This window comes from Nematolebias whitei, chromosome 3, assembly GCF_014905685.2.
Source record: "Nematolebias whitei isolate Nwh7 chromosome 3, NemWhi1, whole genome shotgun sequence".
Lineage (NCBI taxonomy): Eukaryota > Metazoa > Chordata > Actinopteri > Cyprinodontiformes > Rivulidae > Nematolebias > Nematolebias whitei.
The window spans coordinates 26,120,296-26,135,740 of record NC_056500.1 but is presented as its reverse complement, the minus strand read 5'-3'; the positions used below and the strand labels follow the sequence as shown (position 1 = coordinate 26,135,740).

Here is a 15,445-nt window from a genome sequence, read left to right as displayed (position 1 = left end):
CTGGGGAACCAGGGACCGGAAACGGGGCTTCAGCTGGAGAACCATGGACCGGAGATGGGGCTTCAGCTGGAGAACCAGGGATCGGGGCTGCAGTTGGGGAACCAGGGACCGGAGACTGGGCTGCAGCTGGAGAAACAGGGATCGGGGCTGCAGCTGGGGAACAAGGGACCGGAGACAGGGCTGCAGCTGGAGAACCAGGGACCAGAGCTGCAGCCGGTGGAGATGGGGCTAGGGCTGCAGCCAGTGGAGATGGGGCCAGAGCTGCAGGGACAATGTCCGGATCTGCAGCTGCAGGAGAAGGAGCTGCAGCAGGAGATGGGGTGTCCGCCTGGACCTCCTCGCAGCTGGGCGGACCAAGATACATCGCCACCAGAGAAGCCTGCCACCGTTCCAGCTCCTCCATTGAGGGAGGGCTGGAGTGCTCCTCCAGCAAGTGTGGACATGGGTTCCTCTCACCCCAGCGAACTTACCCCTTGCTCCTCCAGCGAGCGAGAGCTGGACCGCTCCTCTCGTAGACACGGGTACCTCACCCCCCAGCGAAATCTTCCACCGTTCAATCGGCGACCAAGGGCTGGGCTTCCCCCTTGCCTGCCAAGCTCTCTTCTCCATGCGCTGGATTTGGGGAGGACCAGCAGTTCGCCCCCCTCTCTCAGACGATCATGCGGGACAGCCAGGAGGAGATAGAGGAGGAGGTGGGCAGCGGGGTGCAGCAGCGAGGTGCAGCAGTGTGACGAGCAGATGAGGAGGAGTGAGACAGAGAGGCTGAGGACCCGGGTTTAATGGCCAGGCGGGTCCCGAGAAATGGATTCTTCTTTCTCTCCTCCTTTTCTTTGTCTCGTTGGACGGTTTTATCCACCTCACGGGCCAAAAACTCGAACAAAGTTATCATCTTCCTGCTGGGTTCAGTAAGGGTCTCCGGATTCTGTCAGGATCTGCCATCAGGAGTGTTGAACCCAAGTGCAGGAAGATGACAAGGAGGCTTGAGGTAAAAATATCAAAATATTTATTCTCAAAAAACAAAATAAAAAGGCTGACAGGCAGCCACTTACTGGTACTGAGAACAGATCAGAGCAGACATGATGGGAGGCAAACCAAGACACCATTGAAGGACAATCTGGAGACAAAGACTAGACGCAGAGGAACCAAATATATACACAGACACTGATTGGGACAATGACAGAGCCTGCAGTGATTAACATGAGACACAGGTGAGACAGGGGCTGAAAACAAGGAGGAAAAACAGAGCTGAACAGGAAACATGAGGAAACAGACAGAGACGGGACAAAAAACCCCTGCATTTATCATCATTTATCACCAGCCGTGTGAGTAGATCTGAACTTGGTTGAGACACGTGGAACTACTCTAAGTGTTTTGAGACACAACATTGTTGCACAAAACCTTTGAACAACAATCAAAACTGGAGTAGTAGGACTGCTAGCCACAGGGACATGAGGAAATTGTGAATGGCATTAATTAACTGATCTCCAACACCTGCAACCCAGACATTACTGTTAGCAGTGGCAGCTACCACCAGCAGGTTGTCTTCTCCTTCCTCTGGAGGGAAACATGATGTGTTGATTGCCAACTGTTTTTTTTTTTTTTTTTTTTTTGCTTTTACATTTAAAGTAACTGAAGTGCTTTTAAACATTGGCTTTCAATGCAGAAGTTCCTGTTTGTTTTTCTCGATCAAGTTTTTTGATGAGATTACACTTTGAAGATCCATCATCTTTGCGGTACCTTACAGGACCTTAGTCATTTAAAATAATAAGCCATTTCTGATTGTTTTAAATCCATTCATATTTGCAAATATCTGCTTCTTGATGCATCAGAAAATAGATTAAAAGCCTCTACCTTATATTACGCCCCAAACTGAAACATTATTTTTACATGCCTAAACAGAACAGCAAATATGCAACACACAAATAACAGGGGGGGGGGGGGGGGGTTTCCCCCCCCCCCAGAAAATTATGAATAAAGTACAGCCATTTCCTGCCTTCTGGTATATTTTAACGGGTTGTTAAACATCTATGTTTCTCTCAAGCATCCCCACCACCCCCACACCCCACGTCGAGTACTATCTCCATTGCCACTGCCTTCGTGCACTTCAGTTTTCAGTTGTTTAGTTGTACAATAAGAATATATATATATATATATATATATATATATATATATATATATATATATATAAAAAAGTAAATTGGACTGTCTTCAACATTTTGATTGCTGTTATTTTGACAAATTGGCGCTGTTGTTTTGATACGTGATGTAGGTGTTACCCATCAAACATTTATGTTGTATTTTTAATAATCAACATTTTATTAATGACCCACTAAAAATGATTTGCAAATTAACTGTGCTGTTTAATTATATTTTTGTTTTTTAACTAAATTCCCTGTGACTGTAATTTAAGGGCAAAGATTTTTTTTAAGGGTAGAAGCGAAACTGTTTAATTGAAGGGGCAGCTCTGATGTGATATTAGGAAGCTTATAAGTGGCTGTTCTGTTTAAAATTAGTGTTTATGTAATTATTTTCAGATTGCATGTCCAGTATAGGTTTCATTTGTTCAAGGCAGTCATATTTGTTCATAATTTTATTATTGGTAAGTCGGATTCATGCAAACCATTACTGCAATGCACCCTGTCAAAATAAGAGTTCCTGGATCCTGTTCCTGCATGATCCAGCTCAAATTAAGCCAGTTTTTACATATTTATACTCATATTTTATAACTATATTTAGAAATGATTACATTAATAACATTTTCCTACATGCATCCCCATGCATGGTTAAAGCAGGATTTATTGACAGATAAATGTATATTCTCTAATCCTGCATGTGAACAGTAACCCCAGATCATTTTGAGCTCTCAGATCGTTCATGTCTCAGAAGACTGGAACTGCAAACAAGACAGGTGTAAACAGATTAAGAGTCATGTGATGCAGACCATCCTTTCAAATAGCTGTTAATTTGTGTTCTCATCTGTTTTTCTTTCTGTCATGAGGACAAATTCAGACACTGTGACCCTGCAGTTGGGTTTTCTGCAGCAGACTTCACAGAAAGTGAGCTGCAAACAGGTGGAGATGGTCACGTGCTTCTATTCAATGCTCTGCTCTTAAAAACCTGCTTCTTTTACAGATTGTTGTTTCTTTCCTTCAGCGCCACAGACCCATTTTTAATTGTTAACACGACCCGTTGAAATGTACAATTCCTGCTGCTTTCTGCACTGTTCTAAAGAGCTTGATGTCTTCTGATCCTGTGGCTCTATCTTGTTATTTTTTCATTTTTACCAGAAATCTTTTTTCTTTTTCTTTTTTTTACCTCTTTTTTTTTTTTTTTTTTTTTTTTGGTAAGCTCCCTCTTGTCTTGCCCTGTAACTGAAACGATTCTTAAACCATGTAAGAAGGTTTCTGTCGGAGGGAGTATTTTTCTTTAAAGGAGTGCAATAAGAATTAGAATAACCTTCTTGTCTTTTGAGAGCATCTTTTGAAAGCTGTGTGTGTTCTTGATCATCTTGTTTTCCTCCATTTTCTCCTTCTTGGTCCTTTAGGTCCCCTTACAAAGAAACACACTGATGATTTAAGTGATAGTGACCGCACGGACGATGAAGGTATTTTTTTACCCCCAATGTCAATCTGATTTGCATGACAAGGGAAACCAGAACTCCCCTTTCTCCTCCAATTTTTATCTTCTTTGATTTTCTTACATTTCTTGTCCTTTTTTTGAAAGAATGGACATTTTCTTTTTGCTCTTTACTCGTAAACTCTTTTTGAGCTAAATGTGTTTTGTCCTTTTCAGCTTGATGTCTACAGTTTTCATGTCTCCCTCCATTCTTTGGTATTAATATTGTAACATAAAGTTTCTGCTTGGATTTGCCTGTTCATTTACTTTTTTCTTACTTTGCTATGTTGCATCCCACCAGCAGATAAATAACTGAACCCTCCAGCCAGCTGTTATGACATGTTTGCATGTATTGTCTTTTAATTTGCCTAAATGTGGTCATGTTTGAACACGTTTAACCACTGGCTAGCTGGCTTGTATGCTAAACTAACAGACTTCTTTATGTTTGGGGCATCACATAGATTTAATATTTGTCACGTGCAGCATGTTAGGTCGGCTGCTCAACACTGTGATTAGATAAAAACAGCTAAAAGTGTGTAAAAAAATGTGGCAACAGTTTGAGAAATAAAACAAATGAAATATGTCAAGTGTCAATGGCATATTAGGCTCACTTAAAATAAAATTAAAAAATGTTGAGAATGAAGCCAAAATGACAAGAGTAAAGTTTGGGATTGACCTCCTGAGAACCAGTGTGAGGTCTCAGGAGGACATTGATTTTTTTTTTTTTTTTTTGAGAATTTATCATAGAAAGCAGAATTTTTTGTTTGTTTGTTTGTTTATTTTTAGAGTAATTGGGACCTTCTGACCCCAATTTGCAAATAAACATATAAAATGCAAAAATAAACCTACTGTCCTCATATGAGGACATCATCTTTTTTTCTAAAACTGCTTCCTGTACCATGACAGAGTCTAGATATTTGACTTATTAGGTCCTATTAATCTCATGTACCTTGGAGAAAGAGGAAATGCACACCAAACAAAAGCTTGGGTCTCAGGAGGATAAAGAAGAATCAAAAACCAACATGCATTAGTGCAAAAAACATCACTAATGTGTAATTAGTGACTTGTTTGACTCAATGCTGCTCCACTTTGATCATCTCAGTTTTCACACCTTCAGAGCAACATTTGAACTGCCCACCACTGACAGACACAAAACTGTCAAAAGAAATGCATCTAAATTACTGGATCCTCTGGGATTAAGATCCAATCAGACACATAGACACGTCATAATACTCTGCTCATAATACTCATGATACTCAACTAAAGGGGAAAACTACAGGTTTCATATGGGACACATCCAAACATCGTTTTTTTTTTTTTTCTAATATGAGCCCGACACCTGCAGCAGGTAAACTCCGACCGACACACACGTGCTCCATCTGGAGAATTAATGAAACCAAACCCATCACCCCCTCCAACCAGCCTCCACAATCTGCTGTAAACTCCCAACTTTAAAAAAACTGTCCATCTCTTAGATTTCATTAATAAAATGAATATGAAAGATTAAAACAGGCCTGTTTCAGTGTAAAGCTTTTAATGAAAACTTGATGGTTGTCAAGTCGTCAAGTCAAATTTATTTATAAAGCACATTTAAAAACAGCAGCTGTTACTAAAGTGCTTAACAATAAAATCAATGGCTGTATCTAATAAAAAAATAAAAAAAATAACAACAATGTATGACTTTAAATAATGCTTCAAATCTTTCATGACTTTAGGCTGCAGTCGAAGTTCAACCATTGAACAACAACAAAACTATTAACATTAATAATAATATTAATAATATAGGTGCCATATGATTTGTCATTATTCTGAGTGCACCCGTTTGTTTGAGACTCTTTTTTTGAAGGATTAAAAAGTGTTTTTGTTCTAGTTTTGACAGTGAAGAACCACACCTAGGACACGTTCAGGAACAAGGGTTTTGTTGTTCTTTTGTAATTTATCCAGTAAAAAAAAAAAAAACATGAGAGGGAGAAACAACAAATCTCTGGTTTCAGGTTCACTTCTTCAGACCTTCTTTTGTTATTGATATAACACTTTTACCTCTAATCCTTTTTTAAAAACTTTAATATTATGACTTTAATCTCAAAAACGAGAAACCGAAAAAAAATAAAAATCCTCTTTATTATTTTACTTGGAGTTGTAACTCAAAAGAAACACAAATATACGAGAAAACAAACCAAAAACAAACAGTTGATGAATTAAAAACAGATTTATTGATTTATTTTTTAGGTGACATATTGTTGACACTTTGACAGGGATCTTCATGGTGTTTAGTATGAACTATTTAGAAAATATTCCATCATTTTTCTTATGAACGTTTCTTAATTTTCTTTTAGTTCTCTCTAGTTTTTTGAAAACCTAAAGGCTGCCTCAGCTTGTCCAGTTTATCAAAGTTTGAACAGCATGAGCATGAACAACTAGTCTGATAGAGTTGTGCACATCTGAAGCCTGCAGAAGCTCAAAGAGCTGAGAGCATGTCGATTACCTCGATATATGACCTAATTCAGTCACACTGACTTCATGCTTGAAGCCAATTAGATGACAGGACAAATCTGCTCACACAATAAACATATAAAATAAAACAAAAAACAATCTCGGGCATTTTTCCTTCTTCCATGCCGATACAATTGTATAAACATTTACATTTAATTAACTCTGGGAATAACCTGGTAAGAGAAATGATTACTATATTTTTTGGACTATAAGGCGCCACTGGATTATAAAGCACATTAATCCAAACAAAGCAGTCAGATAAATCAAACTTTAATTCAACTCATTCACTGTAACTCTCAACATTGTTCGGTTGTACCACATAAAATCGCTTCGAGGTCAGTAAGCACAACCAGATTTAATAAAAAGTACATAAAGCGCACCAGATTATAAAGCTCACTGTCATTTTGTGAGAAAATTAAAGGATTTTAAGTGTGCCTTATAATCTGAAAAATATGCTATGGTAATGCTGGAGTTTTAACCAAAGATGTATTAATAAATATTTTGAATTTAACAATGCAATCATTTGCATCATCACAAGATGTTCAGAGAATATGTTGTGAATGACCCTCAGCTACTACCACTTTAAACTTTAGCTCAATAAACATAAAGAAGAAGAAGAAAAAAGTTTCTGTGTTGTTCCTATTGTCTGTTAGCTGAGACGACCAGCTCTAATCCCAAAGTTATTTAATCCAGTGATTTCATCCTGAAAGTTTCAATTCATTTCATTCAGTGATCCATGACATATTTTGCTAAAAGACCGACACAAACAGGTGTGGGCATAAATAATGTTATCCTTTACTTCTTACCAGCAGGTGATAAATCTGCTTCAAACTCTGCTACGTCTGACGCAGACATCAAATCTTTTTATGCTACAGCCGTCTGCGTTTTCAAATACTAGGGATCTAAAGTTTAGGCAGAGACTTTTGTTTGATTGCTATGAGAAGTAAGTCACATGGAATTGTCCTTGATAAAACCCTGGGACAGACCCCCCCCAGGCTGCTGCAGAGCTGTTTTAATGACAGGCAGAAGGTCTAATAAGGCCCCTCCACTGCGTGGCACCAAGTCAACAAATTCAATCTAAATAAGACTTCCAACTATCGGAATCCTTTTGATCTGTGCTATCATGCTGCTTTTCTGGGAGCTTGCAAACGTATGGAAACACACACACACACAAGCACGTCCTCACACACACACTAATAAGATTAAAGCAAGTCACATAGTTCTCACCGATCTATTCAATAAAATCCCAGCAAGCTTCAAGTATTATCTCGATAAAGGATGCAGGGCAGGCAACTAATCCGGTTTAATATAGAGAAAAATATGCCTGGGAAAACACACATCCTGGTACACACACTCTGTCAGGCCAGCTTATAATACACCCCCCCCCCCCCCCCCCCACCACCTCTATTTCCCTTGCCCTGTTATTCCTCGACACTCCTCACCTTTGACCCTTCAAAGATGCAGTCAGAGAACTGTCTTCACTGCCCCCTCCCTCTGCAAATCATGTATTTTACAGTCTCTTTAAGCTTTATAAAGCTGGTGTTTATAATCCTTTTTGTGCTGGGAATAAAGATGCTAACAGGAGAGTCCCTGAGAGCGAGGGATTTGCTCCAAGCTCCTGTTTTTACAGCACTGAGCAGTTAAGAGTAGGGACGCCATGACACTTACGAGCCTCCTGGTACCACATGTAAAGTATTATAGCAAAACCTAAGTGATATTAATCTTGTATAGTATGTGAAGTATGTAGAAAAGTAGTTTAGAGCAAAAGAAGGGTGTTTAGCTGATCCCGAAGCCAAAACATATCATGAAAACCCCCAGAGGGTTTCATTCTAATCCTGCCAGCACTATACATTACTCATCACTGCCTAGTAGAAATATTGTCCATTTATTTTAAATAAAATATGTTTTTTTTTAATTATATGAACACATTAGATCTACAGCAGTGCCACCACTCCAGAAAACCTGTTTCTGGAAAATAAATAATAATAAATCATTAGTCTTGTGGATAAATCTTCTGCATTTACTTCTCAAGTGGCTGCATGAGGTCATTGGATGTTTTCAATTAATAAAAAAATTATTTTTTTTAAAGTCAAATCATGATCTGTTCACTGAAAACAGGACGTGATTAAAAAAAAAAAAAAAAAGCAAAAGGAAGCTCCTCTACTTGTTCGTGTTGCTGAAATGATAATTCCTCTACACAGGTAGATGGAGATGATACTAAAGCTGTTGCTGCAGCCTGGGGGCATCTCTCGAGGTTGCTTTAAGAAATCTGAAGCACATGAGTCTTTGATCGTAACCTCATCCTCCAGAAAGCAGAGATCTGCTTGTAGCTTGCATGCTACTTAATCTCGATAATTCGTCTTCCCCATACTTACTAAAAAAAAAAATCAAAATGGTGGAATTTTTTCAAAACTGCACCCCACTTTCATATGTGTTATATTTATTTAGCTTGATGGGTTTTTGAACCCTTTGAAAGAATCCAGTCTGGGAGGAGACTTGATCTCCCTGCCTGTTTCCAATCAGTGTGATTGAAAATTGGAATCAAAACAATTAGAGTAAACAGAATAACTTTGTGACAGTAGAGCATTACAATAATTACATCAATATTAATTTGAACAGCACTGGCTCCAGTAATCAGTTTCAATACACTACTAAGTCACTTCATGCAAGATGAGGGTAAGTGAAACCCTTCAACATCTGAATGAGGATTAATTAAGATGATCGGAGAATGGAGGGAGCATCCAGGGTTAAGATGGTTTATTTTGGCTCTGGGACCAGACGTTGAAACCAATTGGATGATGCCTGGAAGGGGAAAAATGGATAGCATAAACTTAAAACCTGAAGCGACTCTGGGTTTAGTATCCATGGGGATTCGGTTCATTTAGTAAAGCCAGGTAAATGCAAGTAAATCCATCAAATGCTCACACAGCCACAGCAGTTTTCCTCTAACCTCACCTCATTACTGCTGACCTTCAGCGCAGAACAAAAAGAGGCAGCTCTAACAGCCATGCTGGATGTGTGTTGCTGCAGCAGAAATTAATTCTTCTTTTCATGTAATACTTGAAAACACATGTCCACAGAACTGTTTCACAGCACAAAGCTTCCCCAGAAAACTAAAATAAGGGATAGGTCATGCAAAATTTAACAAAAGTTTTTTTTTTTTTTTTTTTTTTTTTTTTTACAAAAACAATGGCTAAAACTCTGAAGCAATTTTCTGAGTAACAAGGTCCTCATGCCTGAACACTCGTGAATGCACCAATACTGGACCAGGTAGCAACGCTACTACAGTATCCACAGCTTAACAAGCTTATTCAAAATGCATCGCAACAAGTTTGAAAAAACAGCTTCAGTGGAAAGTAAGTCATGGAGCTGCCTATGCTACACCCGACCATGACTTTTGGGCTTTCTGCAGAATTTTCCTAAAAATAAAAATAATTTAGAATTTTTATACACCCATTGAAGGCGGGATGTATTATGGTATAGTCTCAGTATGCACATGAACTTTCTCTTGTCCGACCCTTCTGCTCATGTCTGCTCAAGATATTTTAACCAAACTTCATACACATTTGTACCACCACTAGACTGCACACCACACATTTTTTTCATCACTGCAGCTTCAAGATCAAGACCACAAGTCAAGGTCAACGTTAAAGCAATGTCTTTGTCTGGCCCATTGCCATCAGTTGTTATATTGTTTATAATGGTTTGTCAAAAAGCATAGAATGTGTTGTGTTACTGTACTCTTGTTAATCAAACTGGTACAACAAAGACACCTTCCTCACCAAAAATCATATAACATCATTCTCCTGGTGCAGTAGCAAAATACATTTAAGAACCTTTTTAAGGAACTAACTCACTTGCTGCTGGGTGTGATGACTTATGAACTAGTCCAGTGTGGTCAGTCCTGCTTCAAAGCCTCTGACAATCACTATACACAATGGACACGTTGTTACTGCTGTCACCATGCTCCCCCACACTCCACCCAGGTCTCTGCTATGCTGAGACTACAACTCTAATACATCAAGACCTCACGGCAGACGTTTAGTGAATACTCAAAACAATAGTGGACCTTTCACTCCCTCTGTGTAAAAAAAACAAAACAAACAAAAACTATCCTAATTTTATCAGATTTTTACATTATAGTGTTTTTTTTTCCCCACTCTGAAGGGGTCTTTATATACTGTATTAGAAAAAATATCATAAATGCAATTCGATAAAATGCGTCCTAATAGTTCACCAAAATGAGCTAAACCAGAGACTGTTATGTGCATTAAACACTGTTATGCCAAGCAATCTAAAAAACTTAAAAAAAAATACTAGTTTTGTTGTATTTATTTATAAAAAGTATATTGTCATAAAAAAAATAGTATTCAAATTAGATATTATCAATATTAGTTGATGAACATTAGCATTACCAATCCACTTATTTTAGTTCTTAAAAAGCACAATTCATGCTGTGCCATGAGCAAGTTAAACCTTACCAGCATCATGATCATCTGCAGCAGCACAACTAGCCCCAATATAATCGCCATGGATACAGATGTTATATCATGACATGGTTAAGTTGCCGTGGTTGTTGCTAAGATAAACATCAGTCTTTATTATGTTCATATTCAGGACATTAGCATTATTAGAATGGTTATCTTCTTTATCACATCTGCCAACACAAACTTGACCATCATTACATCATCACAACTGTAATTGTAAAATCATTAAGCACAACTACTAAACCTCACGGGTGTTTTTTATTCCATCCATCCATCCATCCATCCATCCATCCATCCATCCATCCATCCCTCCCCCCCCCCCCCCCCCCCCCCCCCCCCCCCCCCCCCCGCCCCCCTTCTGCTTGTTCTGAAGTCGGGTTGCAGGGGCAGCAGCTTGAGCAGGAAGGCCCAGACATCTCTTTCCACAGCCACCTCTTCCAGCCCTTCTGGTATAACCCCAAGGTATTCCCAGGTCAACCAAGAGACATAATCTCTCCAACGTGTCCTGAGTCTTCCCTGAGGTCTCCTTGGACATGCCCGAAGCTTCTTCCTAGTGAGGCGCCCAGGAACCATCCTTACCAGATGCCCGAACCATCTCACTTGGCTCCTCTCAATGTGAATGAGCATCGGTTCTACTCCGAGTCTCTTCTGGATAACCGAACTTCTCACCCTATCTCTGAGGGAGAGTCCAACTCCTCTGCGGAGGAAACTCATTTCATCTACCTATATCTGCAATCTCATTCTTTCAGCCACTATGCAGGTTTTGTGGCCATAGGTGAGGGTTGGAACATAGACTGACTGGTAAACAGAAAACTTTGCCTTGCAGCTCAGCTCCCTCTTCACCACAACAAACTAGGCACAGAGTCCGCAATACTCCAGATGCTGCACCAATCCATCTGTCAATCTCACTCTCCATTCTTCCCTCACTCGTGATCAAAACCCAAATATTTGAACTCTTCCATTTGAGGCAGAACCTCACTCTCGACCCGAAGAGAGCAATTCATCCTTTTTGGACTGAGGACCATAGCCTCAGAATTGGAGGCGCTGATTCTCATCCCAGTTACTTCACACTCGGCTGAGAACAGCTCCAGTGAGATCCTCTGCTGGAGGTCATGAGACAATGATATCAACAGGACCACATCATCTGCAAAGAGCAGAGATGGAATCCATAGGCCATCGAACCGGATTCCCTCCACCCCCTGGCTGCACCAAGACATTCTGTCCATAAAAATTATGAACAGAATCTGTGACAACAGGCAGCCCTGGCGGAGTTCAACTCCCACCCTGAATGGGTCGACTTACTACTGGCAATCCAAACCAAACTCTCACACCGCTTGTCTAGGGACTAAACAACCCGTAGCAATGGGCCCCCAATACCATATTCACAGATCACTCCCCACAGTGTACCTCGAGGAACATGGTATAAAGCCTTCTCCAAGTCAACAAAACACATGTAGACTAGATGGGTAAACTCCCATGACCCCTCGAGAACCCTAGTGAGAGAAAAGAGCTGACCCAGTGTTCCACGGCCAGGAGGGAACTTACATTGTTCCTCCTGGAACTGAGGTTCAACAAACAATCTGACTCACTTCTCTAGTACCCCTGAAGAGACCTTACCAGGGAGGCTTAGGAGAGTGATGCCCCTATAATTGGAGCACACCCTCCGGTCCCCCTTTTTGAAGAGGAGAACCACCGCCCCTGTCTGCCAATCCAGTGGCACTGCCCCCAATGTCCATGCAATGTTGCAAAGTTGTGTCATCCAAGACAGAGCCTTAAGGAAATCAAGGTGAAGCTCATCCAACCCAGGAACCCCGTCACCATAGACTGTTTTAATTAAATCAGCGACTAAGCCAAGGTTATGGACATGGTTAGGACCATCCCTGAAATCCACAGACTCGGCTTATTCCAAGGAAGCCGTGCCAGTGAGATTGAGAAGGTCCTAGAAGTATTCCTTTCACCTCTCAACAACATCACTGGTCAACAGCACCCATCATTCTCAGAAAACAGTGGCAATAATGTGCTGTTTCCCTTCCTGAGCCATCTGATGGTTTGCCAGAATCTCCTTAGAGCCAACTGAGTATTTTATCCAAAGCCTCACTGAACTCCTTCCACCTCCAGCTTTTGCCTCAGAAACAGTCAAGCCTGCAGACTGCTTGGCCCTCCAGTACTCCTCAGATGCCTCTGGAGTCCCACTAGTAAACAAGAACAACATAGGACTCCTTCAGCTTGACAGCCTCCCTAACCTGGGGTGTCCACCATTGAATTTGAAGTTGGCCACGGTGAGAGGCACCAACAACCTTGCGGCCACAGCTCAAGGCAGCTACTTCAACACTGAGGCGCAGAACATGGCCCACTCAAACTAAATGCCCCCTGCCTCAGCTGGGATGCATTTTAAGCTTTCACGGAGGTGCGAGTTGAATATCTTTCTGATGGGTTCTTCTGCCAGGCATTCCCAGTTAGGGTCTACCAGGTCTGTCAGGCATCTTCCCCCATCTTCTGACCCAAATAACTACCAGTCAAAAACAAACAGCCGCAAACAATGAAGTCCCCCAGCAGAATAAAGGTGTCCCCAGCTGGCACACCTTCCAGCACTGCTGTCAAGGACTCCAAGAAGGCCGGATACTTTGAACTGCCCTTCGTCGCTTATGCACGAACAACAGTCAAATCCCATCCCCCCACCCAAAAGTGCATGGAAGCCACCCACTCATCTACCAGGGAAAACTTCAACACACAGGCACCAAGTCGGGGAGCTAAAAGCATAACCATACCAGCTTGACGCCTTTTACCATGGGCAAATTCAGAGTGGAATAAAGTCCAGCCCATCTCAAGGAGATTGGTTCCAGAGCCTATGATGTGCGTCGAGGTGAGCCCACCTATATCTAGTTGCTACCTCTCAGCATCACACACAAGCTCAGGCTCCGTTCCCACCAGATAAATTACATTACATGTCCCAAGAGCCAGCTTTGGTAAGCCAGATTCAGGGCGACAAGGACCCTGCCTTCGGTCACTGCCTATGGCATCATACACCCGACTTGTATGGCCCTTCCTGTAGGTGGTAGACCCACAGGAAAGCAAACCCATCTTGCTCCTTCGGACTGAGCCCAACCTGGCCCCGTGGCTAGAGACCCAGTCACCAGGCACTCGCCCAAGAGCCTCTCCCCCCAGGCCTGGCTCCAGGGTGGGGCCCTGTTAATCCACTTTTAGGCAAGGGACACTGAATTCTTTGTTTTTTTCCTGTCCATACAAGTCTTCTGAATCACGCTTTGTTTGGCCTGTCACCAAAGACTAATCTGCCTTGGGTGATCCTACCAGGGCCGTTACAATTGCCCCAGACAACATAGCTGCTAGAATCATTCAGACATACAAACTCCTCCACCATGATAAGATGACAATTCAAAGAAGAGATCAATATTTATTTATTTATTTTTATTTTACCATTCTGTCCACATGAGTGTCACTTTAAATATAAGTTAACAATAAACACTGCAGTGTTCTTTATCGTCAGCATCAGTGTTGTGAAGATCAGAAACCTCCATTCACAAGAAGCTGTAGCACATCAGAGCCTAAAAGCACCATTCACCATCATCCACATTATAACCATTAACATCACTGTGGATGTTGACATCATCATAAGTGTCAATGTCTTGTTTATGGCTATCTTCATTGTCAACATGGTTATGGCTAAATTTGTTCGTGCAATAGCTACAATTATGTTTTTCATCACCAGTAAAGCAGCCATTATCGTGCTCATGACTGTCACTCATCACTCTCATTTACAAGACTTCAGAATTTCATTACTGGAAATGTTCATCGTTGCCTTCATACCACAGTAAAACTTCAGCATCACTCTGCTCATCATCATTCACGTTAGTTTATTTTCATTCTTACACAATTAAATGATTATTATTGCCCACAGCAAAAAGCAAGAGTGAATATGTTTCTGCTCATTTCTGTGTGTTTGTTTGTCTGTACCGTTAGAAAAATATCTCACAAACCTCTGAAAGGATTATCAGACTCTCTGAAATGAATCAGTGCATATACATCAACCACGGATGGTGTCAACCCAGTTCAAGATGGCTGCAACACTGAGCATCTTTATCAAACACAAATCTGACTATAACTCAGCTAATGTTACAGAAGATAAACTATGATTTGATGCCATGCAGACTGAGTTTTCCTTAACAAAAACTCCTACGTAACACTTTTAAAACATTGCCATTATACCAATTGAATTAAACTTTTGTGTTAGCAAAATAGCTCATGAACCACTTAATCAAGCTTTCAGGAAGAACCCACTAGGTGTATTTCTACAAGATTAACCGTTGTAGCACCATTTCACACAGCAATTTGACCATAGGAAACACTAAAATGGCTAAAATGCTATTGATTTCACATACATTCAACTAAAATTTGGTGTTAGTAGATGAACACCATACCCAGCGCATACTCTGAACACTACACACATAATATATGTATACAATACATTACATATGCACTAACAATATAATATTATCATTTACAGGTCTCTCTTGAAAATTAGTCTTCAAGACTAAATGAGACTAACCTGTATAAATAGAGGTTGAATGAATTGGATAGATCCACAACTGGTTACCTTTCAGGGCAGAGCTGGGCAAACCTTTTGACTCGGTCTGTTCTAAAATTTGACAGAGGGACTGGACCAGGAGCATGGAGTATGTACAATATATAAAATTAATTATGTAAAATGTTGTTATGTTCATTATGTAAAATAATGCATAAGCATTTCATGAAAGGCTTTGGCCTTTAATGGGTAGCAAAGCATGAGTATGCAAGGTTTATTGTAATATATATATATATGCGGGTATATATAC

General features: G+C 40.6%; 1 protein-coding gene across 7 annotated transcripts in view; it reads left to right on the top strand.

The window, feature by feature from the left end:
* Nucleotides 1-15,445, top strand: part of nlgn1 (neuroligin 1) — a 516,786-nt gene that overhangs the window by 154,296 nt on the left and 347,045 nt on the right. For 3 of the 7 annotated variants that reach the window (XM_037698154.1, XM_037698156.1, XM_037698160.1), the window contains one exon: nt 3,545-3,604. The exons of the other annotated variants lie outside the window; for them this stretch is intronic. In XM_037698154.1, the coding sequence (XP_037554082.1) occupies nt 3,545-3,604 (60 nt within the window). The remainder of the gene's footprint in view (nt 1-3,544; nt 3,605-15,445) is intronic. 7 annotated transcript variants of the gene reach the window in all.